General features: G+C 41.4%; 1 protein-coding gene across 1 annotated transcript in view; it reads right to left on the minus strand.

Moving 5' to 3' along the window:
* ATXN2 (ataxin 2) overlaps positions 1-27300 on the minus strand; it is a gene marked incomplete in the record, with an annotated part of 1324939 nt that overhangs the window by 226500 nt on the left and 1071139 nt on the right. Inside the window, 1 exon segment of the mRNA XM_053699757.1 lies at positions 10372-10438. Coding sequence (XP_053555732.1) covers positions 10372-10438 — 67 coding nt within the window.

Below are 27300 nucleotides of genomic sequence, written 5' to 3' on the forward strand. Positions count from 1 at the left end.
CCTTATTGGGGGCCATCTTGGGTACTGGCAGCTGTCTGCCAGTACCCAGTTTGCAAAAAAAAAAAAAAAAAAAAAAAAAGGTTTTTTTTTTAATTTCTTTTTTTTTCTGTAGTGCAGCTTCCCCCCCCCCCACAGACCAAACCCCACCACCTGCCTGATCTTTTTTTTTTTTTATCATTTTTTATCCCAATTTTTACATTTTTACTACAACTTTTTCTGTAGTGTAGCGGTTCCCACCCGCTCCCTCCCCGTGCACGCCCCCGCCCTGCCTTGCACGCGCGTGCGTCAGTGCGCGCCCCCGGCCATCCCAGCCCACGATCCCGCCCCCCTCCACATCACCAGGGCCATCGATGGCCGCCACCCGCCTCCCAAGTCGGGTCCCACCCACCAACGATACCGGCCATCGATGTCTGGTGCAGAGAGGGCCACAGAGTGGCTCTCTCTGCATCGGATGGCCATACAAGGTTATTGCAGGATGCCTCCATATCGAGGCATCACTGCAATAACCGGAAAGCAGCTGGAAGCAAGCAGGATCGCTTCCAGCTGCTTTCCACACTGAGGACATGCAGGGTACGTTCTCATGCGTTAACTGCCTTTTTTTTTGAGGACGTACCCTGCACGTCCTCGATCGTTAAGGGGTTAAAAATAATAAACTCTTGATTGAAGAATCTTTTCTAACACCTAACTTTACCACCTCCTTGCTTGCTGGGCAGGAGTTATATTGCCAATAGTAATTAGATGATCCGTGGACTCATCGTGTCATTAAAAAGAAAATGGTTTTCCAAATGTTATGGTAATTTTTTCTAAGGTTTCAATCACTAAATCAGAGAAACCCCTATGTCTTAGAACTAAATGTTAAATTTCCATACCATTGAGTTCAGACAAATTAAAACCAGATGGAAATGAAAATTTAGGAAAAGGAGGCCTAGCCCCAAGGAGAGAGGAAAAAGAAGGCAACTGAACCTCTGTACTAGATTTAAAGGGACACTCAAGTCAAAATTGACTTTCATGATTCAGATAGAGCAGGCAATTTTAAATAACTTTCTAATTTACTTCCATTAACACAATGTGCACAATCCTTTAATATTTACTCTTTTTGAGTCACCAGCTCCTACTGATTCATAGAATATACATATATGCATTTGTGATTGGCTGATGGCTGTCACATGTGACAGGAGGAGTGGAAATAGACATAAATTTGAAATTTGTCAGAAAAAAAATAAAATCTTATTTTGAAGTTCAGACTAAGTGCTATTGATTGTCTTTTTGTCATGCAGTTGTTAATTATTCAAATCGACTGTATTTACCGGTCCTTTAAATACCAAATCCTGTAAAGTCAAAGAAGGATTACTAAAATCACTAATGTTTTTCCTAGGCTCATCTTGAAAAATATTCTGAGTAGACGTACCAACATATACACAGGCTGAAACAAGGGAGGTAGTAGAACAACTACTAATACAATGTAAGGGACCTTGAAGCTTACTAAGAGCCTCAGAGGTTTGCTCAATATCTGTTTAAACACATGCTTAAGTAGAAACCACTGCTCTAAGTGACAAAACTGAGGACTGTAAAAATTAATTTCCCAAATGACCATCCCCTGTAATGAGAACTACCAAAGCTAGTCAACAACTGTTCTTTAGCTAAGAGGGAAATCAACACATCACCCATATCACCAGGAGTTCCCCTCAGATGGATGAAATAAGTCACTGCTGTGACCCTGTCTTACTGCAAGTAGAAAATAAACTCTCTCTTCAACAGAGGCTAAACCTAAAGAACCATGAAGGTTGCACCGAGACTCAATCTATATAGGAAACCTCGCCTCCTCCACAGGAAACCAGACCCATTGTACTCTTAGAAACCTCTATACAGTTATCAGGATTTTTAGATTTTTTTTTTTCTTTCTGAAAGTACTCTTCTTTTTTAGAAGAATAAAGGGAATTAAACACAACCCTCTTTAAAGATTCTGCAAAGGAACTGTTACAAATACTGATTTGATTCCCAGTTTCAAGAGAGACTGGAACCGAACTTGAGCTTTTTATATATATAAAAAAAAAAAAAAAAAGTTAGTAGTTATACAGAAGAAACTACTCTCTGAGAGTTTATATTCTGAATTCTTTCTGAAGTTCCTTAAGAAACTTGAAAAGTAGCCAGAGAATTAGGACAGACTGAAACTAAGTCTCTTAAAAGAGACCAACCTGCCCCTTACCAGAAACTCTGGATTGGGGGCCACACCTTCATGCATTTTAAGTAACAGGAGTAGTTTTCTTAGCATATTATAGACTTATTCCAGTTAGCACTGGGTCTCCAAACTGAACCAGAAGTACTCTGTTTATAATCAGAGGGAAATTCACTCATTTGTTCCTTATTCTGTCGAGAGGAACGTAAACTGTTAAAGGCCTTAGATTTAATCTTAGATTTTTTTTATCCTGAGGTAAGAAACATAATTTATGTAAGAACTTACCTGATAAATTCATTTCTTTCATATTAGCAAGAGTCCATGAGCTAGTGACGTATGGGATATACATTCCTACCAGGAGGGGCAAAGTTTCCCAAACCTCAAAATGCCTATAAATACACCCCTCACCACACCCACAAATCAGTTTAACGAATAGCCAAGAAGTGGGGTGATAAGAAAAAAGTGTGAAAGCATAAAAAAATAAGGAATTGGAATAATTGTGCTTTATACAAAAAAATCATAACCACCACAAAAAAAGGGTGGGCCTCATGGATTCTTGCTAATATGAAAGAAATGAATTTATCAGGTAAGTTCTTACATAAATTATGTTTTCTTTCATGTAATTAGCAAGAGTCCATGAGCTAGTGACGTATGGGATAATAAATACCCAAGATGTGGAACTTCCACGCAAGAGTCACTAGAGAGGGAGGGATAAAATAAAGACAGCCAATTCCGCTGAAAAAATAATCCACACCCCAAAATAAAGTTTAAATCTTATAATGAAAAAACTGAAATTATAAGCAGAAGAATCAAACTGAAACAGCTGCCTGAAGTACTTTTCTACCAAAAACTGCTTCAGAAGAAGAAAACACATCAAAATGGTAGAATTTAGTAAAAGTATGCAAAGAAGACCAAGTGGCTGCTTTGCAAATCTGATCAACCGAAGCTTCATTCCTAAACGGCCAGGAAGTAGAAACTGACCTAGTAGAATGAGCTGTAATCCTTTGAGGCGGAGTCTTACCCGACTCAACATAAGCATGATGAATCAAAGATTTTAACCAAGATGCCAAAGAAATGGCAGAGGCCTTCTGACCTTTCCTGGAACCGGAAAAGATAACAAATAGACTAGAAGTCTTTCAGAAATCTTTAGTAGCTTCAACATAATATTTCAAAGCTCTAACTACATCCAAAGAATGCAACGATCTTTCCTTAGAATTCTTAGGATTAGGACACAATGAAGGAACCACAATTTCTCTACTAATGTTGTTCGAGTTCACAACTTTAGGTAAAAATTTAAATGAAGTTCGCAACACCGCCTTATCCTGATTACAAATCAGGAAAGGAGATTCACAAGAAAGAGCAGATAACTCTGAAACTCTCTTTAGCAGAAGAGATGGCCAAAAGGAACAGGACTTTCCAAGAAAGTAATTTAATGTCCAGTGAATGCATAGGTTCAAACGGAGGAGCTTGTAAAGCCCCAAGAACCAAATTCAAACTCCAAGGAGGAGAGATTGACTTAATGACAGGTTTGATACGAGCCAAAGCCTGTACAAAACAATGAATATCAGGAAGATTAGCAATCTTTCTGTGAAACAACACAGAAAGAGCAGAAATTTGTCCTTTCAAAGAACTTGCAGACAAACCTTTATCCAGACCATCCTGAAGAAATTGTAAAATTCTAGGAATTCTAAAAGAATGCCAGGAAAAATTATGAGAAGAGCACCAAGAAATGTAAGTCTTCCAGACTCGATAATATATCTTCCTAGACACAGATTTACGAGCCTGTAACATAGTATTAATTACAGAGTCAGAGAAACCTCTATGACTGAGAATCAAGCGTTCAATCTCCATACCTTCAAATTTAATGATTTGAGATCCTGATGGAAAAAAGTGCCTTGAGATAGAAGGTCTGGTCTTAACGGAAGAGTCCAAGGTTGGCAAGTAGCCATCCGAACAAGATCCGCATACCAAAACCTGTGAGGCCATGCTGGAGCCACCAGCAGAACAAACGAACGCTCCTTTAGAATCTTGGAGAAAGAACCTGAGGCGGAAAGATATAAGCAGGATGATACTTCCAAGGAAGTTACAACGCATCCACTGCCTCCGCCTGAGGATCCCTGGATCTGGACAGATACCTGGGAAGTTTCTTGTTTAGATGAGAAGCCATCAGATCTATTTCTGGAAGACCCCAGATTTGAACAATCTGAAGAAACACCTCTGGGTGAAGAGACCATTCGCCCGGATGTAACGTCTGGCGACTGAGATAATCCGCTTCCCAATTGTCTACACCTGGGATGTGAACCGCAGAAATTAGACAGGAGCTGGATTCCGCCCAAGCAAGTATCCGAGATACTTCTTTGATAGCCAGAGGACTGTGAGCCCCCCCTTGATGATTGACATATGCCACGGTTGTGACATTGTCCGTCTGAAAACAAATGAACGATTCTCTCTTCAGAAGAGGCCACGACTGAAGAGCTCTGAAAATCGCACGGAGTTCCAAAATGTTGATTGGTAATCTCGCCTCCCGAGATTCCCAAACCCCCAGCGCTGTCAGAGACCCCCATACAGCTCCCCAACCTGTCAGACTCGCATCTGTTGAGATCACAGTCCAGGTTGGAAGAACAAAAGAAGCCCCTTGAACTAAACAATGGTGATCTGTCCACCACGTCAGAGAGTGTCGTACAATCGGATTTAAAGATATTAACTGTGATATCTTTGTATAATCCCTGCACCACTGGTTCAGCATACAAAGCTGAAGAGGTCGCATGTGAAAACGAGCAAAGGGGATCGCGTCCGATGCAGCAGTCATAAGACCTAGAATTTCCATGCATAAGGCTACCGAAGGGACTGAAGGTTTCGACAAGCTGAAACCAATTTCAGACGTCTCTTGTCCGTCAGAGACAAAGTCATGGACACTGAATCTATTTGGAAACCTAAAAAGGTTACCTTTGTCTGAGGAATCAATGAACTCTTTGGTAAATTGATCCTCCAACCATGTTCTTGAAGAAATGACACAAGTCGATTCGTATGAAATTCTGCTAAATGTGAAGACTGAGCAAGTACCAAGATATCGTCCAAATAAGGAAATACCACAATACACTGTTCTCTGATTACAGATAGCAGGGCACCGAGAACCTTTGAAAAAATCCTTGGAGCTGTTGCTAGGCCGAACGGCAGAGCCACAAATTGGTAATGCTTGTCTAGAAAAGAGAATCTCAGAAACTTATAATGATCTGGATGAATCGGAATATGCAGATATGCATCCTGTAAATCTATTGTGGACATATAATGTCCTTGCTGAACAAAAGGCAGAATAGTCCTTATAGTTACCATTTTGAATGTTGGTATCCTTACATAACGATTCAATATTTTTAAATCCAGAACTGGTCTGAAGGAATTCTCCTTCTTTGGTACAATGAATAGATTGGAGTAAAACCCCAGACCCTGTTCCAGAACTGGAACTGGCGCAATTACTCCAGCCAACTCTAGATCTGAAACACATTTCAGAAATGCTTGAGCCTTCACTGGATTTATTGGAATGCGAGAAAGAAAAAATCTTCTTGCAGGAGGCCTTACCTTGAAACCTATTCTGTACCCTTGTGAAACAATGTTCTGAATCCAAAGACTGTGAATCGAATTGATCCAAATTTCTTTGAAAAATCGTAATCTGCCCCATTCCAGCTGTGCTGGAATGAGGGCCGCACCTTCATGTGGACTTGGGAGCTGGCTTTTGCTTTCTAAAAGGCTTGGATTTATTCCAGACTGGAGATGGTTTCCAAACTGATACTGTTCCTTTAGGGGAAGGATCAGGCTTCTGTTCCTTATTCTGACGAAAGGAACGAAAACGATTAGCAGCCCTATATTTACCTTTAGATTTTTTATCCTGAGGTAAAAAAGCTCCTTTCCCCCCAGTAACAGTTGAAATAATAGAATCCAACTGGGAACCAAACAATTTATTACCTTGGAAAGAAAGGGAAAGCAAAGTTGACTTAGAAGACATATCTGCATTCCAAGTTTTAAGCGATAAAGCTCTTCTAGCTAAAATAGCTAAAGACATATACCTGACATCAACTCTAATGATATCAAAGATGGCATCACAAATAAAGTTATTAGCATGTTGAAGAAGTTTAACAATGCTATGAGTATTATGATCTGACACTTGTTGTGCCAAAGCCTCCAACCAAAAAGTGGAAGCTGCCGCAACATCAGCCAAAGAAATAGCAGGTCTAAGAAGATTACCTGAACATAAATAAGCTTTCCTTAGAAAGGAACCAATTTTCCTATCTAAAGGATCCTTAAAGGAAGTACTATCTGCCGTAGGAATAGTAGTACGTTTAGCGAGAGTAGAGATAGCCCCATCAACTTTAGGGATTTTGTCCCAAAACTCTAATCTGTCAGATGGCACAGGATACAATTTCTTAAACCTTTTAGAAGGAGTAAATGAATTACCCAGATTATTCCATTCCCTAGAAATTACTTCAGAAATAGCATCAGGGACAGGAAAAACTTCCAGAATAACTGTAGGAGGTTTAAAAACTGAATTTAAACGCTTAGTAGATTTAGTATCAAGAGGACTAGATTCCTCCATCTCTAATGCAATTAAAACTTCTTTAAGTAAAGAACGAATAAATTCCATTTTAAATAAATATGAAGATTTATCAGTGTCAATATCTGAGACAGAATCCTCTGAACCAGAAAAATCATCATCAGAAACAGACAAATCAGAATGATGATGTTCATTTAAAAATTCATCTGAAAAATGCGAAGTTTTAAAAGACCTTTTACGTTTACTGGAAGGAGGAATAATAGACATAGCCTTCCTAATAGATTTAGAAACAAAATCTCTTATATTAACAGGAACATCCTGAGTATTAGATGTTGATGGAACAGCAACAGGTAATGGTATATTACTAATGGAAATACTATCTGCATTAGCAAGCTTATCATGACATTCATCACAAACTACAGCCGGAGGGACAGATACCACAAGTTTACAGCAGATACACTTAACTTTGGTGGAACCAGCATCAGGCAGCATTTTTCCAGAAGTAGCTTCTGATCCAGGGTCAATCTGAGACATCTTGCAATATGTAAGAGAAAAAACAACATATAAAGCAAAATCTATCAAATTCCTTAAAAGGCAGTTTCAGGAATGGGAAAAAATGCCAATGAACAAGCCTCTAGCAACCAGAAGCAAATGAAAAATGAGACTTAAATAATGTGAGAAAAAAGGTGGAGACATAAATGACGCCCACATTTTTTGGCGCCACATCCGGTAACGCCGACATTTTTGGCGCAAAACGTCAAAAAAATGACGCAAACACGAACAACTTCCGGTGACAAGTATGACGCCGGAAATGACATAGAAAATTTTTGCGCCAAAAAAGTCTGCGCCAAGAATGACACAATAAAATGAAGCATTTTCAGCCCCCCGCGAGCCTAACAGCCCACAGGGAAAAAAGTAAATTTTTAAGGTAAGAAAAAATGTTTTAATTCATATGCATTATCCCAAATAATGAAACTGACTGTCTGAAATAAGGAATATTGAACATCCTGAATCAAGGCAAATAAATGTTTAAACACATATATTTAGAACTTTATATAAAAGTGCCCAACCATAGCTTAGAGTGTCACAAAATATAAGGCTTACTTACCCCAGGACACTCATCTACATGTAGTAGAAAGCCAAACCAGTACTGAAACGAGAATCAGTAGAGGTAATGGTATATAAGAGTATATCGTCGATCTGAAAAGGGAGGTAAGAGATGAATCTCTACGACCGATAACAGAGAACCTATAAAATAGATCCCGTAGAAGGAGACCATTGATTTCAAATAGGCAATACTCTCTTCACATCCCTCTGACATTCACTGCAACAGTGAGAGGAAAACTGGCCTCCAGCCTGCTGCGAAGCGCATATCAACGTAGAATCTAGCACAAACTTACTTCACCACCTCCATGGGAGGCAAAGTTTGTAAAACTGATTTGTGGGTGTGGTGAGGGGTGTATTTATAGGCATTTTGAGGTTTGGGAAACTTTGCCCCTCCTGGTAGGAATGTATATCCCATACGTCACTAGCTCATGGACTCTTGCTAATTACATGAAAGAAAAGTCGATTTACCTCCAGTAACAGTAGAAATAATAAAATCTAAATCTGAACCAAACAATTTCTTACACTGAAAAGAAAGATATAACAATCTAGATTTAGACACTATATCAGAAGGATTTAAGCCATAAAGTTCTCCTGGCAAAAAATGCCTAAAACATACTTTTGACATTAATTTTCATAATATCAAACACAGCATCACAAATAAAAGAATTAGCATTCTTAAATAGACTTAAAAGATTGTCACAAACAGGATCCTTAAAACACTGTTCAGAAAGACTGGATAACCAATAAGTTGAAGCAGCAGCCACATCAGCTATAGAAATTGCTGGCTTAAGTAAATAATCTGCTTGTAAAAAAAGTCCTTCTGTGAAATGACTTTCTATCTAGAGGGTCTTTAAAAGAAGTACTATCTGCCAAAGGAATAGCAGTAGGCTTAGCCAAAGTGGAAACAACAATCTTATGAACTATTTCTCATAACTCAATATTAGCTGCTGGGAAAGGATATAACTTTGTAAACCTAGCAAAAAGGCTAAATGAATTTCCAGGCTCAGACAATTCCTTAAAAATCATGAGGCAGCATCAGGAATAAAACTTAAGGGAGTTGAACAACACTCTTAAAAACTGAATTTAAAAAATTACAAAGTTTGTCATCAGAAGGTTTAGGATTTTTAACCCCTAAAATAATCAAGACCTCATTTAAAAGAGAACAAGTACGTTCAACTTTAAATAAGAGGAAATAGATGAAGATTCCTCATCAGCAGAAGAGACTTTAGATTGCATTAACAAATTCAAACATGAGTCACATAAATGAGCTGAGGGAGGTACTTTAGCTTTCTTACAGTAAGCACAACTATTGGTAGAAGGGTGATCTGGGGGTAGTCTTTACCTGATAAATTATTTTCTTACTGGATGATGATGATAGTCTATGGGAATCCATATAATTATCATCACTAGGAAGAGGCCAAGAACCCACACACAAGCTTTAATCCCTTACACACCTTTGGAATAGCTTTCCACAATGCTGAGTTTAGTTCTTCTTAAATCCAGCAGAAGGGGCAAATGGTATGCCAGGCTTTTTCCACTCTTTGGCAATGAAATCCAAAAACAAATCAGGAACCTGAAATACTTCAGGAATTTTAGGTGGAGCACTAAAAAACACATTCAACAGAATAACTGGTTTAGTTTCTACAGGCTTTGACACAGAAGTCACTAGAGTTTTAAGATCCTCATATATTAAGGTACGAACATGCTCAACTTTAACTGGAAGACAATCAAATTCAGGTTCAGAAACTGCTTTTTATTCCTCACAAGACCGTTCCCCCTCAGAGATAGCAAAGTTGAAGCTGAATTAGAACTTTGCCAAATTTATGGAATCTGAACTTGAGGAAAAGATACCTGTATTACCTACATCAAGCGATACTGACAAATCCCCATTTGCATTTGTGCTTACTTGGTATGGGGATAACCACCAAATATTCAGCCATAGCGTTGTGCAAATTGCTTTAAAATTTAGGGGTAAAAAGAGTGGTAGCTCCCTGCTCCCTGTATTCAGTAGAGAGCCCATCCAGTGCACAGGTGCAGCAGAAGATCTGAGAGGAAATGCCTTTAATCCCAGAGGGGGAGGCCAAGGGACATGTCCCCGCTACACATGAGGGTAGATATGACTGAAATCCAATAGGGAGATACTGTGCACATAACAAGGAATTCCTATACCCCTGTATCATTAAGAGTGCTGATTGCTTCTTTCTGCTTCTTACTGAATATGTCCTAGGGGTGATGGGTCTCACATTGGTCTAAACTTCTATAAAAAACATGCAGCACCTCTATCTTAAGCCTTTTCCTGGGAGGCCAAGAAAAAACTGAGGAGAGATAGGAGGTGGGAGGAATTAAAGCTTGTGTGGGTTTTTAGCCGTCTCCTAGTGGCGGGAATTATATCCCACATGTTATGAATTATTATTGTGTTTCATTTGCTTACTGTATCAACCGTAATGCAAACAACATTCATAATTTATGATAAAGCTTTTGCAATACTAAAAAGCATGCAGCATGCAGATTGAGAAACTAAATATAGGTGCCATTGTCTCACCTTTACCTGCTCTATAAGTCTTAGCCTGGTTGACGGGCATCGGTGTCATCGATAACGAATAAAGTGACTGAAAATGAAAGAAAGAAGAACAAACATAAACAAAGAGCTTGCAATACAAAAACATACAATACACTAATTGTATCAGGATACATATCATATTTTCCTAATTTATTACAATTTTTTTTTAAATAAAATAATCCACTGGTATAGATTCTATAAATCTTGCCGGAACTCCAAACCAAGGATTATGAATAAGCAAGGAGGGTTGGATTTAATTTATTTGGTTTATTCTATTTTTTAGTCCTAACATTCAGATTTGTTCGCTCTTCGCAATGTTTACTTTTGCATTCATTTTTATGAAATATTGATGCTTGGGGCTCTATGTACGAAGCAGCATAAGCTGCTCCAGAGCCCTTGCGGGGCAAGTTCGCACATGCAAGCCTGCTTCCCGCAATGTAAGTGCTACAGGTGGTGAAGAAAAATCACCCCAAACTCACTGGCTTGATTGTCTGCTCAAGAGAAGGGTTTGGCATTACACACTCATTGGAGTGTGTAATGATGCATCCAGGCCAGCGGACGTACAGTTCCGTTGCATGCAAGTTGAGAAGCTTGTCCCCACGCTACTTAATACATGGGGCCCTTAATGTTTTTGTGACATATTTGTCCCTTGTTGCTGCAGCATGGTCATTATCTGTCTAACCAGCACATGATTTTATTCTGCCTACTTTGAGCTGCTCTTAACTGCTATCCAATCCAGGAACAGCCAGAGTAATGAAGTGACTTAATGTTTCAGTTTCTCTGAGAACACTAGCAGGGGTTGAGATATTACCAGCAAGTGTAATCAGTTCTTGTTCATTGTATTACAAGGTGTTCTTTTATGTGTCTTTCATATCTGGTAAATAGCAAAGTACAGGATAGATTGAGCACATGACTTTTTACCTTTGAGGCATTATGTAAAACAAAAGTATTTATCTTAACAATAATATATATTAGCATGCAAGTCTGTTTAAATTACTATTATTAATCCAACAAAATGTACTCTTCTATTTAGCAGCTTGTGGAGTCTACAGACAGCAGGATTAGTGCTTTGGCTTCATCAAATTGGACTAATATTTACTTGGTGTGGAAGGCTATTTTCTATACATACCAACAGTTACACAAATGATTTGTTCTGATTATGAAACAATATCATTTTGGTAATTTTATCCTTAAAGGGATCCTGAACCCAATTTTTTTCTTTCATGATTGAGATAGAGCATGCAATTTTAAGCAACTTTGTAATTTACTCCTTTTATCAATTTTTCTTCGTTCTCTTGCAATCTTTATTTGAAAAAGAAGGCATCTAAGCTAAGGAGCCAGACAATTTTTAGTTCAGGACCCGGGCAGCATTTGTTTAATTGGTGGGTGAATTTATCCACCAATCAGCAAGAACAACCCAGGTTGTTAACCAAAAATGGGCTGGCTTCTTTAAACTTACATTCTTGTTTTTCAAATAAAGATACCAAGAGAATGAAGAAAAATTGATAATAGGAGTAAATTAGAAAGTTGCTTAAAATTGCATGCTCTATCCGAATCACAAAATAAAAAAATTGGTTTCAGTGTCCCTTTAACGGGATTAATTAAACTTAATTAAATTACGAATGCAGACTTTTCAGATTTTTTTTTACCCTGGCTTATAAAATTTGGATACAGATTGTTTCTTCATTGGTAAAGATACTATTAAAAAACAGAATTTATGCTTACCTGATAAATTACTTTCTCTTGCGGTGTATCCAGTCCACGGATTCATCCTTACTTGTGGGATATTCTCATTCCCTACAGGAAGTGGCAAAGAGAGCACACAGCAGAGCTGTCCATATAGCTCCCCCTCTAGCTCCGCCCCCCAGTCATTCGACCGACGGTTAGGGGAAAAAGGAGAAACCATAGGGTGCAGTGGTGACTGTAGTTTAAACAAAAAATTTTAACCTGACTTAATTGCCAGGGCGGGCCGTGGACTGGATACACCGCAAGAGAAAGTAATTTATCAGGTAAGCATAAATTCTGTTTTCTCTTGCAAGGTGTATCCAGTCCACGGATTCATCCTTACTTGTGGGATACCAATACCAAAGCTTTAGGACACGGATGAAGGGAGGGAACAAGACAGGTAACCTAAACGGAAGGCACCACTGCTTGCAAAACCTTTCTCCCAAAAATAGGCTCCGAAGAAACAAAAGTATCGAATTTGTAAAATTTGGCAAAAGCATGCAGTGAAGACCAAGTCGCTGCCTTACAAATCTGTTCAACAGAAGCCTCATTCTTGAAAGCCCATGTGGAAGCCACAGCTCTGGTGGAATGAACTGTAATTCGTTCAGGAGGCTGCTGCCAATCGGATGATGCTTTTCAGCCAGAAGGAAAGAGAGGTAGCAGTCGCTTTCTGACCTCTCCTCTTACCAGAATAGACAACAAACAAGGATGATGTTTGTCTGAAATCTTTAGTTGCTTGTAAATAGAATTTCAAAGCACGAACCACATCAAGATTGTGTAATAGCCGTTCCTTCTTTGAAGCTGGATTAGGACACAGAGAAGGAACAATGATTTTCTGGTTAATATTCTTATTAGAAACAACTTTAGGAAGAAAACCAGGTTTGGTACGCAAAACCACCTTATCTGCATGGAACACCAGATAGGGTGAATCACACTGCAAAGCAGACAATTCTGAAACTCTTCGAGCAGAAGATATAGCTACCAAAAACAAAACTTTCCAAGATAATAACTTAATATCTATGGAATGTAAAGGTTCAAACGGAAACCCTTGAAGAACTGAAAGAACTAAATTTAGACTCCATGGCGGAGCCACAGGTTTATAGACAGGCTTGATTCTGACTAAAGCCTGAGCAAACGCTTGAACGTCTGGTACCTCTGCCAGACGCTTGTGTAAAAGGATAGACAGAGCAGATATCTGTCCCTTTAAGGAACTAGCTGACAAACCTTTCTCCAATCCTTCTTGGAGAAAAGACAATATCCTTGGAATCCTGACCTTACTCCACGAGTAACCCTTGGATTCACACCAACAAAGATATTTCCGCCATATCTTATGGTAAATTTTCCTGGCGACAGGCTTTCTAGCCTGGATCATAGTATCTATAACGGAGTCAGAGAAACCACGCTTGGATAGAATTAAGCGTTCAATCTCCAAGCAGTCAGCTGCAGAGAAACTAGATTTGGATGCTTGAATGGACCCTGTATTAGAAGATCCTGCCTCGTTGGCAGTGTCCATGGTGGGACAGATGACATGTCCACTAGGTCTGCATACCAAGTCCTGCGTGGCCACGCAGGCGCTATCAGAATTACTGAAGCCTTCTCCTGTTTGATCCTGGCTACCAGCCGAGGGAGAAGGGGAAACGGTGGAAAGACATAGGCTAGACTGAAGGACCAAGGCGCTACTAGAGCATCTATCAATGCCGCCTTGGGGTCCCTGGACCTGGATTCGTAAAGAGGAAGTTTGGTGTTCTGACGGGACGCCATCAGATCCAATTCTGGAATGCCCCATAGCTGAGTCAGCTGAGCAAAAACCTCCGGGTGGAGTTCCCCTCCCACGGGTGAAAAGTCTGACGACTTAGGAAATTCGCCTCCCAGTTGTCTACTCCTGGGATGTGAATTGCAGATAGATGGCAGGAGTGATCCTCCGCCCACCTGATTATTTTGGTTACTTCCTTCATCGCTAAGGAACTCTTTGTTCCTCCCTGATGATTGATGTACGCTACAGTCGTGATGTTGTCCGACTGAAATCTGATGAATTTGGCCGCCGCTAGCTGAGGCCATGCCTGGAGCGTGTTGAATATCACTCTCAGTTCCAAAATGTTTATCGGGAGAAGAGACTCTTCCCGAGACCATAGGCCCTGAGCTTTCAGGGAGTCCCAGACCGCGCCCCAGCCTAACAGACTGGGGTCGGTCGTTACAATGATCCACTCCGGTCTGCGGAAGCACATTCCCTGAGACAGGTGATCCTGAGACAACCACCAGAGAAGAGAATCTCTGGTTTTCTGGTCCAGTTGGATTTGAGGAGACAAATCTGCATAATCCCCATTCCACTGTTTGAGCATGCACAATTGCAGTGGTCTGAGATGTATTCGAGCAAAAGGGACTACGTCCATTGCCGTTACCATTAATCCGATTACCTCCATGCACTGAGCTACAGATGGCCGAGAAGTGGAATGAAGAACTCGGCAAGTAGTTAAAAGCTTTAATTTTCTGACCTCCGTCAGAAATATCTTCATTTCTACCGAGTCTATTAGTGTTCCTAGAAAGGGAACCCTTGTGATCGGGGACAGAGAACTTTTTTCGATGTTCACCCTCCACCCGTGAGACCTTAGAAAGGCCAGAACAATCTCCATATGAGCCTTGGCTCTGGGAAAAGACGACGCCTGTATTAAGATGTCGTCCAAGTAAGGTGCTACTGCAATGCCCCGCGGTCTTAGTACCGCCAGAAGGGACCCTAGCACTTTTGTGAAAATTCTGGGAGCGGTGGCCAAACCGAAGGGAAGGGCCACAAACTGATAATGCTTGTCCAGAAAGGCGAACCTTAGGAACTGATGATGATCTTTGTAGGAATATGAAGGTACGCATCCTTTAGATCCACGGTAGTCATATATTGACCTTCCTGGATCATCGGTAAGATTGTCCGAATGGTCTCCATCTTGAATGATGGAACTCTGAGGAATTTGTTTAGAATTTTTAGATCCAGGATTGGCCTGAAAGTTCGTTCCTTTTTGGGAACCACAAACAGGTTTGAATAAAAACCCAGTCCTTGTTCTGTAATTGGAACTGGATATATCACTCCCATCTTGAGTAGATCTTCTACACAGCGTAAGAACGCCTCTTTCTTTGTCTGGTCTGTAGACAGACGAGAAATGTGGAACCTTCCCCTTGGAGGGGAGTCCTTGAATTCTAGAAGATATCCCTGCGCAACGATCTCTAATGCCCAGGGATCGGGAACATCTCTTGCCCAAGCCTGAGCGAAGAGAGAGAGTCTGCCCCCTACCAGATCCGGTCCCGGATCGGGGGCTACCCCTTCATGCTGTCTTAGTAGCAGCTGCAGGCTTCTTGGCCTGTTTACCCTTGTTCCAGCCCTGCGAAGGCTTCCAGGTTGCCTTGGGCTGTGAAGCGTTACCCTCTTGCTTTGCGGTTGCAGAGGTTGAAGCAGGACCGCTCCTGAAGTTGCGAAAGGAACGAAAATTAGCTTTGTTTTTAGCCTTGAAAGGCCTATCCTGCGGGAGAGCATGGCTCTTTCCCCCAGTGATATCTGAAATAATCTCTTTCAACTCAAAGGGATATTTAGTAACTTTGATTTGGACGACACATCGGCCGACCATGACTTGAGCCAAAGCGTTCTGCGCGCCATAATGGCGAAACCTGAATTTTTTGACGCTAACTTAACTAATTGCAAAGCGGCATCTGTGATAAAAGAATTAGCCAGTTTTAAAGCTTTAATTCTATCCATAATTTCGTCATATGAGGTCTCCCTCTGGAGTGACTCCTCCAGCGCCTCAAACCAGAAAGCCGCTGCAGTAGTTACAGGAATAATGCAGGCGATCGGTTGTAGAAGGAACCCTTGTTGAACAAAATTTTTCTTTAGTAAACCTAATTTTTTATCCATAGGATCTTTAAAAGCACAACTGTCTTCAATTGGAATGGTTGTGCGCTTAGCAAGCGTAGAAACTGCTCCCTCTATCTTAGGGACCGTCTGCCACGAGTCCCGTCTGGGGTCAGTAATGGGGAACATTTTCTTAAAAATAGGAGGGGGAACAAAAGGGACACCTGGTCTTTCCCACTCCCTGGTAACAATATCTGCAACCCTTTTAGGGATTGGAAACGCATCAGTGTATACAGGGACCTCTAAGTATTTGTCAATTTTACACAATTTCTCTGGAACCACCATAGGATCACAATCATCCAGAGTGGATAAAACCTCCCTAAGCAATACGCGGAGGTGTTCCAACTTAAATTTAAATGCTAAAGAATCTGAATCTGCCCGTTGAGAAAACTTTCCTGAGTCAGAGATTTCTCCCTCAGACATCACATCCCTCGCCCCCTACTTCAGAGTGTTGTGAGGGTACATCAGATAAACGTCCCAAAGCTTCCGACTGCTCATAATCTGTTCTTAAAACAGAGCTATCTCGCTTTGTAGGAAAAACTGGCAGCTTGGATAGAAAGGCCGCAAGGGAATTATCCATGACTGTCGCTAGTTGTTGCAATGTAATAGGCGCCAATGCACTAGAGGTACTAGGTATTGCTTGCATGGGCGCGTAACTGGTGGTGACACTTGGGGAGAGGAAGGTGGACTATCTTCATTAGCTTCCGTCATAGAATCATCTCGGGCTACATTTTTAAGTGACACAATATGATCTTTAAATTGTATAGACACATTAGTGCACTTGGGACACATTTTGAGTGGGGGTTCCACCATGGCTACTGAACACATAGAGCAAGGCTTTTCCTTAGTGTCAGACATGTTAAACAGATTAGTATTATATGCAAGCAGGCTTGGAAAACACTTTAAGTTAATAAAAAACACAATTTGAAATAAACGGTACTGTGCCTTTAAGAAATAAAAAGCACACACAATTTTACAAAACAGTGAAAAATGCACCAAATCTTTTGAAATTTTCACAGTATGTGCCTAATGCTTCGATATGATTGCACACCAAGTTTCAGCCTGATTAACCCCTTAATGCCCAAACCGGAGCGGTCTAAAGCCCACAACAGTTTAACCAACTACAGCACCTTGCCACAGCAGTCTGCTGTGGCCCTACCTTCCCTTATGGATTAGTTTAGGGGAAAAACAACTTCTGTGAGTCCCTCAAGCAGTCTCTGGACCCTCCACGTGAAGCAGCATGAAGTGTCTGAAGAAATGAACTGCGCAACAGAGGCGTGAAATTAGGCCCCTCCCACTCCACTCTGGAGTTGTGAGGCCTTCAAAATCACACTTAGGTGACTAAATTTATGCCATGTGGATAAAAACCCCGTAATAAACACACCAAAGGTGTTTAAAAGTGTCTACCAATGAGTATTTGCTGAATAAAATAATCGATTGCCCTGTCACAGTGTCCACCAGCCTATTGAGCCCTGTTAAATAAGCCCTTATTCTATACTGAGTCTCAGAACATGGCTTACCCTTCCCACATGGGGATTCTTGTCAGTCTTCTAGCATTATCTTGTCTTGACTAGAAAAAAGATGACTGAAACATACCTTAATGCAGTTAAGCCTGCAAACTGCTCCCCCCAACTGAAGTTTTCTGGTACTCCTCAGTCCTGTGTGGGAACAGCAGTGGATTTTAGTTACAACATGCTAAACTCATTTTCCTCTCAGCAGAATTCTTCATCACTTTCTGCCAGAGAGTAAATAGTACAAACCGGTACTATTTAAAAATAACAAAGTTTTGATTGAAGATATAAAACTACAAATCTAACACCACATTCACTTTACACTCCCGTGGAGATGCTCTTCTGTTAGAGCGGCAAAGAGAATGACTGGGGGGCGGAGCTAGAGGGGGAGCTATATGGACAGCTCTGCTGTGTGCTCTCTTTGCCACTTCCTGTAGGGAATGAGAATATCCCACAAGTAAGGATGAATCCGTGGACTGGATACACCTTGCAAGAGAAAGTTGTATACAGGTATACCTCACTTTACAGCGCTTCACTTTACAGCGTTTCGCTAATACAGCGCTTTGTGGAGCTGAAGTTCAACCTCCAAAGATTTTGAAACAGTGCTGTAATCATCGTGAGATTGCGAGAAAAGTGACTGGCACCATTTTGTTATGCGCACTTCACTCTGTTTACAGCATTACAGTGCAATCTGTGTCTCAGTGGTATAGTCTGACAAATTTTACCACAGTCATTGTCACTATTTTACAGGTACAGTATTTATTGAATACTGTGCTAGTGTTAAACTAAATGCAGCACTATTGCACTCCTAATATTTGTTAGTTCAAACATGTTTTCAAGTTTTTAAACGCTGGCAAGTGAAAAGAAAGCTAAAACTGCCTTGTTTCACTTTAAGGCGGTTTTCACTTTACAGCGGGGCTCCGGTCCCTAACCCGCTGTATGAGCAGGGTATACCTGTATTCACTTCAACTGAACATATTTTACATTTGTATAATGATAAAAGTCCATAGGGCTCCATCACATGTAGGATATAATTCCCACCACTAGGAGGAGTCTAAGAACCCACACAAGAGCTTAAATTCCCTCCCACTTCTCCTCCGTTTTGTTCTTGGACTCTCAGAAGTAAGTTGAGAATAGAGGTGCTCCAGCTATTTGCTTATGGATTAATATTTGGGAGCTCAGATCAATTTATACCTGGGACATATCATTCACAAAGAAAACAGAAGAGGTTCCCAGCAAGCTGAATGATGCAGACTGAAGCGCACTTCCTCCTGTACTGTACAAGATACAAACTCTTAAGGGATAAATACTTCCCAAAAATAATGAAATAAATAACAGACTTCCCACAGATGTCGGAACAAGAAAGAACATGTGTACTCTTAGAAGAAAAAAACTAAGCTACAAGGATAGTAGCAAAATATGTATCAGACTGTCACATGACCAGAACCCCCAATCAGAATAAATAAACTTTTATCATATTTACCCACTATATTCCTACTTTATAAACTGTTATAGATATGTTTTATTGTAACATATTACTTTGGCAACACATTTAATAATGTCATGTAGGGCTGCCCGATTAATTGCATATGCGATTTAAAACCGTGATTAATCGCATGAAGGTGCGGTCCCAGACTAGATTCTGCTCTAGTAGGGGGCAGACTGAGTCTTTTGAAAACCGCAAGAGTCGCAATTATTTCCTAAATAAAAAAAATCCTCAGAAGTGGCTGTAATATTGATTTGTTTGTGATTTCTTCAAACCAGCTCCATCTACTGGTGGCTTTTAGCAGACATTTGTAAAATGGCTGTTTTAATTTCACTTTCTGTTCTCATAAGCAGCCAATCAATCTAGAAATCTAAAAGCAGAGCCCATGCAGGAATGAACAGGAGAGAAAGCCACTTACTTATATTTCCCCCTAGGGATGCCTGTAGTCTGAAACTTAGGTTATGTAAACATTATGGAACCTCTCACACAATCTCCTGCTCCTCTGGCTCAAATACATAGCAGATGCAGTTAACCCCACAGCTCCCAAAAAGGCTAAAACTGCAGTCCCCTCTTGCTGCTGGATTAACTTAACTGCATCTACAATGTTTTTTTATTTATATATATATATATATATATATATATATATATATATATATATATATATATATATATATATATATATCTGTGTGCAACTGTGTAAGTGATTGTATATTACATATATATGTGTGTGTGTATGTATATATATATATATATATATATAGTGTGTTTATAAATATATATATATATATATATATATTTGTGTGTGTATGTGGCTTATACTGCTTCATTTGTTAATCATACCACTGTCCAAGAAAACATGACAATGTTGTGTCATAAGACCTAATAACTGGCTAGTGGCTACTATTTAATCACATCACAGGCAGCAAATTTTATTTCAACTATTTTGTGGTTTGTATTTTTATGCTCCAGGAGTGTATTGGACATTGAGAAACATGTACATTAAGATTCAGTAGCGTTAAATAAACTTAAGAATGCAAAATGAAGGTGTTATAGTCATTTATAAGAAAATCGCGATTAAATCGCAATCGCCCAGCCCTAATGTCATGCTAATAAAGTATTCTTGACTTCATACAGGGACAAAGGAATACCCTGTTATTTGTGCAATTATCTCCCTAGGGATTTCAGCCAGAACTACTCTCAGGCATTCTGGGGACATGTCCCTTAGCCTCCCCTGTGGGATATTGGTATTTTCTCAAGAATACTCTGCTGTATGTGCATAAGCACTGGATGGTCTCTCTACTGGACACTGCTGCAGTTTGGTGCCTAGCAAGCCAGCAGAGGAATGCAACTTCAGTTAAGCCACTTATCACAGTATAGACACAGCTCACAGGCTATTAGTAGGTACTCTAACACAGGTACAGCATAGCCAAGGGACTTGGCCTGCTCTCCTTCTGACATACTTTCCCCCTCAATTTAGGAACATAAATGTCCTACATGAATAAGGAGGGCACACAAAGTACACTGACACCCTTTTTGTGGGACGCTCTTTCCTCACTTTTACAAAAATAGGGGTATTGCCCTACAAAATCCGCTCATTACTCTGTGCAGTCAGGAGTTCCCTCAAGCAACATGTGGTTTGGCCCTCTATCACTTGAGGAGCATTTTGGGGTATGTTTTAATGATTTTTCAGTAAACTTTATTGAATGCATTTTTCTGTGTAAATTAGCCTCTCTGAGACACTAGTAGCATTTCGGGCTGAGGCCCCACCCCTCTAAAGCAACTGCCTGCTGTTTTCTGAAATAATCTTACAGAATTTTGTATCCTATCACTGGAAGAGGGCGAGTACCCATGCAGGAGCTGCCAAGGGGTCACAGCAATTTGTCAGATTGTCATTTTCAAGGGTCCAGGTATTTCCTTACCATTCATATAAATTGCAGGTGTCAAGAGGTTTTAACTGGCAAAATGCACTACTATGCCCTAAGGATAGCACCTCTATCAGGGATCCAATGGACCACAACATGGAGTCTTTCCTGTGAAAGCTCTTTCTTCAGACAGGTCTTCTGCTTAAACCTGCAGTGCCCATAACATGTGTGGCTGCGGAAGGGGCTTTCTGGTGCGATTCCCTATCCAAAATGGTTTTTGAACAATCCTCTACGGAGGACCTCTAGAATTGCATTAAAGACCTTAAAATGGCTAAGGCCTTTATATATGACACAGTAATGGACATCATCAAGATTGATGTCAAAAACATGTCTATGGCAGTTATTACAAGGGGCCTAAAATCATGGTCAGCAGACATGGTTTAAAAAAATACGTTAATATCTCTTTCCTTCCAATGGAAGATTTTATTTGGTTCTGATTTGGACTCAATTATTAAGACTGTTACAGGTGGAAAAGGAGGTTTTCTCCCTCAGGACAAAAAAACTGGGGGAAAAAAAATGGGAAAAAAACAAAATTTATGCTTACCTGATAAATTTATTTCTCTTGTGGTGTATCCAGTCCACGGGTTCATCCATTACTTGTGCGATATTCTCCTTCCCAACAGGAAGTTGCAAGAGGACACCCACAGCAGAGCTGTCTATATAGCTCCTCCCCTAACTGCCACCCCAGTCATTCGACTGAAGACAAGCAAGAAAAAGGAGAAACTATAGGGTGCAGTGGTGACTGCAGTTTAAAAATAAAAAACACCTGCCTTCAAGTGACAGGGCGGGCCGTGGACTTGTTTTCTCTTGTAAGGTGTATCCAGTCCACGGGTTCATCCATTACTTGTGGGATACCAATACCAAAGCTTTAGGACACGGATGAAGGGAGGGACAAGGCAGGAACTTAAACGGAAGGCACCACTGCCTGCAAGACCTTTCTCCCAAAAATAGCCTCCGAGGAAGCAAAAGTATCAAATTTGTAGAATTTAAAAAAAGACCAAGTCGCCGCCTTACAAATCTGTTCATCAGAGGCCTCATTTTTAAAAGCCCATGTGGAAGCTACCGCTCTAGTGGAATGAGCTGTAATTCTTTCAGGAGGCTGCTGGCCAGCAGTCTCATAAGCTAAACGGATTATGCTTTTCAACCAAAAAGAAAGAGAAGATGCCGAAGCCTTTTGGCCTCTCTTCTGTCCAGAGTAGATAACAAACAATGCAGATGTTTGACGAAAATCCTTAGTAGCTTGTAAATAAAACTTTAAAGCACGAACCACGTCAAGATTGTGTAATAGACGTTCCTTCTTTGAAGAAGGATTAGGACACAGTGACGGAACAACAATCTCCTGATTGATATTCTTATTAGATGCCACCTTAGGAAGAAACCCAGGTTTGGTATGCAAAACTACCTTATCTGCATGGAAGATCAGATAAGGGGAATCACACTGTAAGGCAGATAACTCTTAAACTCTACGAGCCGAAGAGATAGCTACCAAAAACAGAACTTTCCAAGATAAAAGCTTAATATCTATGGAATGCAGAGGTTCAAACGGAACCCCTTGAAGAACTTTAAGAACTAAATTTAAACTCCATGGTGGAGCAACAGGTTTAAACACAGGCTTGATTCTAACTAAAGCCTGACAAAACGCCTGAATGTCTGGAACATCTGCCAGACGCTTGTGTAGAAGAATAGACAGAGCAGAAATCTGTCCCTTTAAGGAACTAGCTGAGAATCCCTTCTCCAATCCTTCTTGGAGAAAGGATAATATCCTAGGAATCCTGACTTTACTCCATGAGTAACCCTTGGATTCACACCAATGAAGATATTTACATCATATCTTATGATAGATTTTCCTGGTGACAGGCTTTCGAGCCTGAATTAAGGTATCAATGACCGACTCGGAGAAACCACGTTTTGACAAAATCAAGCGTTCAATCTCCAAGCAGTCAGCCACAGAGAAATTAGATTTGGATGTTTGAATGGACCTTGGAGTAGAAGGTCCTGCCTCAGCGGCAGAGACCATGGTGGAAGGGATGACATGTCCACCAGATCTGCATACCAAGTCCTGCGTGGCCACGCAGGTGCTATCAAAATCACTGAAGCTCTCTCCTGCTTGATCTTGGCAATCAGACGAGGGAGGAGAGGAAATGGTGGGAACACATAAGCCAGGCTTAAGGACCAGGGCACTGCTAAAGCATCTATCAGTGCTGCCTGGGGATCCCTTGACCTGGACCCGTAACAAGGAACTTGGCGTTCTGATGAGACGCCATCAGATCCAGTTCTGGTTTGCCCCATAGTTGAATCAGCTGGGCAAATACCTCCGGATGGAGCTCCCACTCCCCCGGATGAAAAGTCTGCCGACATAGAAAATCCGCCTCCCAGTTCTCTACTCCTGGGATATGGATAGCTGAGAGACGGCAAGAGTGAACCTCTGCCCATAGAATTATCTTTGAAACCTCCAACATTGCCAGGGGGCTTCTTGTTCCCCCCGATGGTTGATATAGGCTACAGTCGTGATATTGTCCGACTGAAATCTGATGAACCTGACCGCAGCTAGTTGAGGCCAAGCCTGAAGAGCATTGAATATCGCTCTCAGTTCCAGAATGTTTATCGGAAGGAGGGCTTCCTCCTGAGTCCAAGAACCCTGAGCCTTCAGGCAGTTCCAGACCGCGCCCCAGCCCAGAAGGCTGGCATCTGTCGTCACTATAGTCCACTCTGGCCTGCGGAAACCCATTCCCCTGGACAGATGGACCCGAGATAACCACCAGAGAAGAGAATCCCTGGTCTCTTGATCCAGATTTAGCAGAGGGGACAAATCTGTGTAGTCCCCATTCCACTGATTGAGCATGCAAAGTTGCAGTGGTCTGAGATGTAGACGGGCAAACGGAACTATGTCCATTGCCGCAACCATTAGGCCGATTACTTCAATACACTGAGCCACTGACGGCTGAAAGTGGAATGACGAGCACGGCAGAAAGTTAGAAGCTTTGATAATCTGACCTCTGTCAGAAAATTTTTCATTTCTACTGAATCTATCAGTGTTCCTAGGAAGGAAACTCTTGTGAGAGGGGAGAGAGAACTCTTTTCTTCGTTCACCTTCCACCCGTGAGACCTCAGAAAGGCCAGAACAATGTCCGTATGGGACTTGGCGATTTGAAAAGTCGACGCCTGTATCAGAATGTCGTCTAGGTAAGGAGCCACTGCTATGCCCCGTGGTCTTAGAACCGCCAGTAGGGACCCTAGAACCTTCGTAAAGATTCTTGGTGCCGTGGCTAACCAGAAGGGAAGAGCCAAAAACTGGTAATGCCTGTCTAAGAAGGCGAACCTGAGGAACTGATGATGATCTTTGTGAATCGGAATGTGGAGATAAGCATCCTTTAAGTCCACGGTAGTCATATATTGACCCTCCTGGATCATAGGGAGGATGGTTCGGATAGTCTCCATCTTGAAGGATGGGACCCTGAGAAATTTGTTTAGGATCTTGAGATCCAAGATAGGTCTGAAAGTTCCCTCTTTTTTGGGAACTATAAACAGATTTGAATAGAAGCCCTGCCCCTGTTCCTCCCTTGGAACTGGGTGGATCACTCCCATAACCAGTAGGTCTTGAACACAACGTAAGAATGCCTCTCTCTTTATCTGGTTTACAGATAATTGTGAGAGATGAAATCTCCACTTGGGAGATGAAGCTTTGAAGTCCAGAAGATATCCCTGGGAAACAATCTCTAATGCCCAGGGATCCTGGACGTCTCTTGCCCCAGCCTGGGCGAAGAGGGAAACTCTGCCCCCTACTAGATCCGGTCCCGGATCGGGGGCTACTCCTTCATGCTGTCTTAGAGGCAGCCACAGGTTTCTTGGCCTGCTTCCCCTTGTTCCAAGCCTGGTTAGGTCTCCAGACTGGTTTGGACTCGGCAAAATTTCTCTCTTGTTTTGCATTAGAGGAAACTGAAGCTGTGCCACTCGAAGTTTTGAAAGGAACGAAAATTATTCTGTTTGGTCCTTAACTTATTGGACCTATCCTGAGGAAGGGCGTGACCTTTTCCCTCAGTAATATCAGAAATGATCTCCTTCAGACCAGGCCCGAATAAGGTCTGTCCCTTGAAGGGGATGTTAAGAAGCTTAGTCTTTGAAGTAACGTCTGCTGACCAGGACTTAAGCCATAGCGCCCTACGCGCCAAAATGGCAAAACCAGAATTCTTAGCCGTTAGCTTGGCTAAATGAAAAATGGCGTCAGAAATAAAGGAGTTAGCTAACTTAAGAGCTTTAATCCTGTCTAGAATATCGTCTAGCGGGGTCTCCACCTGTAGAGCCTCCTCAAGAGACTCAAACCAAAAAGCCGCTGCAGCAGTAACTGGGGCAATGCATGCAAGAGGCTGGAGAATAAAACCTTGATGTATAAAAATTTTCTTAAGGAGACCCTCCAATTTTTTATCCATAGGATCTAGGTAAGCACAACTGTCCTCGACGGGGATAGTTGTACGCTTAGCTAGGGTAGAGACTGCTCCCTCCACCTTAGGAACCGTCTGCCACGAGTCCCGTATGGCGGCATCTATGGGAAACATCTTTTTGAAAGCAGGAGGGGGAGAGAACGGCACACCTGGTCTATCCCATTCCTTAGTAATAATTTCCGAAAACCTCTTAGGGACTGGAAAAACATCAGTGTAAACAGACACTGCAAAGTATTTGTCCATTTTACACAATTTCTCTGGAACCACTATGGGGTCACAGTCATCCAGAGTCGCTAAAACCTCCCTAAGCAATAAGCGGAGGTGTTCAAGCTTAAATTTCAGAATCAGACTGAAGTAGCACCTTCCCTGAGTCTGAAATGTCACCCACAGATAGAAGCTCACCTGCCTCGGCTTCTGAGCATTGTGAGGGTATATCGGACACAGGCATTAAAGCGTCAGAAAGCTCTGTATTAGTTCTAGCCCCAGAGCTGTCTCGCTTTCCTTGTAACCCTGGCAGTTTGGAGAATACCTCTGAGAGGGTAGCATTCATAACTGCCGCCATGTCCTGTAAGGTAAAAGAATTAGACGCGCTAGATGTACTTGGCGTCACTTGAGCGGGAGTTATAGGTTCTGACACATGGGGAGAGCTAGATGGCATTATCTCCCTCTTTTCAGTCAGAGAATCCCCTGGAGATAAATCTTTAAGCGCCATAATATGGTCTTTATAGTTTATAGAAATATCAGTACATTTGGTACACATTCTAAGAGGGGGTTCCACCATGGCTTCCAAACATATTGAACAAGGAGTTTCCTCTATGTCAGACATGTTTAACAGACTGCAAAACAGTGTAAAAATACAGTAAAGTCTTTGAAATGTTTACAGTGTGTGTAAGGGACTAAAGCAACATTGCACCCACTTGCAAATGGATGATTAACCCCTTAGGCCCCAAACCGGATTGAAAAACGTTAAAAAACGTTAAAAGTCAATTGAGCACCTACCTGCCCTCAAAAACGATTTTGTGCAGAAATTACCCCTTTGAAATGGTCCTCAGATGCCAGAGGACTTCTCTAGGGAAGCTGGATGTCTCAGTCTGAATTAAAACTGCGCAGTTAGAGCACTAAAATAGGCCCCTCCCACCATGTACTGGATGCCAGAGGGGCCTTAAGAAAATACTCCTAGGAGTATCTGACTAGCCATGTGGAAACTAGGCCCCAAATAAAGACTTATCTCCCTCAGAGAAAAAACGTCCTATTTATGAAATCATGTAAACGTTTTGTCACTAAGTAATATGAGTATTACCCTGTTTTGTAAGCATGATCCCAGTCACTGTTAAATCACTGCATCAGGCTTACCTCAAATACACAAGGCTCTGTCAGCATTTTCTAGAACTTATTCATCTCTCTAGAAATAAAAATACTGAACATACCTCAAAGCAGGTAATCTGCAGACCGTTCCCCCAACTGAAGTTTTCCCATATTCTTCAGTTATGTGTGAGAACAGCAATGGACCTTAGTTACAAACCGCTAAGATCATCAAACCTCCAGGCAGAATTCTTCTTTTAATTTCTGCCTGAGAGTAAAACAGTACAACACCGGTACCGTTTAAAAATAAACTCTTGATTGAAGGTAAAACTACACTAAGTCACCACATATCTCTTGATGCTTGCTTTCTTGTCGAGAGTTGCAAGAGAATGACTGGGGGTGGCAGTTAGGGGAGGAGCTATATAGACAGCTCTGCTGTGGGTGTCCTCTTGCAACTTCCTGTTGGGAAGGAGAATATCCCACAAGTAATGGATGAACCCGTGGACTGGATACACCTTACAAGAGAAAAAGACCAAGTAATCGGCTTCCTTCCTTTTATTCCTCAGATCATCAGATGTCCTCTTCTTCTCAAAGGCCTGAGCCTTCCAAGCCCGTTTTGAAGCCTGGTTCTTCATGG

This window comes from Bombina bombina, chromosome 2 (assembly GCF_027579735.1).
Source record: "Bombina bombina isolate aBomBom1 chromosome 2, aBomBom1.pri, whole genome shotgun sequence".
Lineage (NCBI taxonomy): Eukaryota > Metazoa > Chordata > Amphibia > Anura > Bombinatoridae > Bombina > Bombina bombina.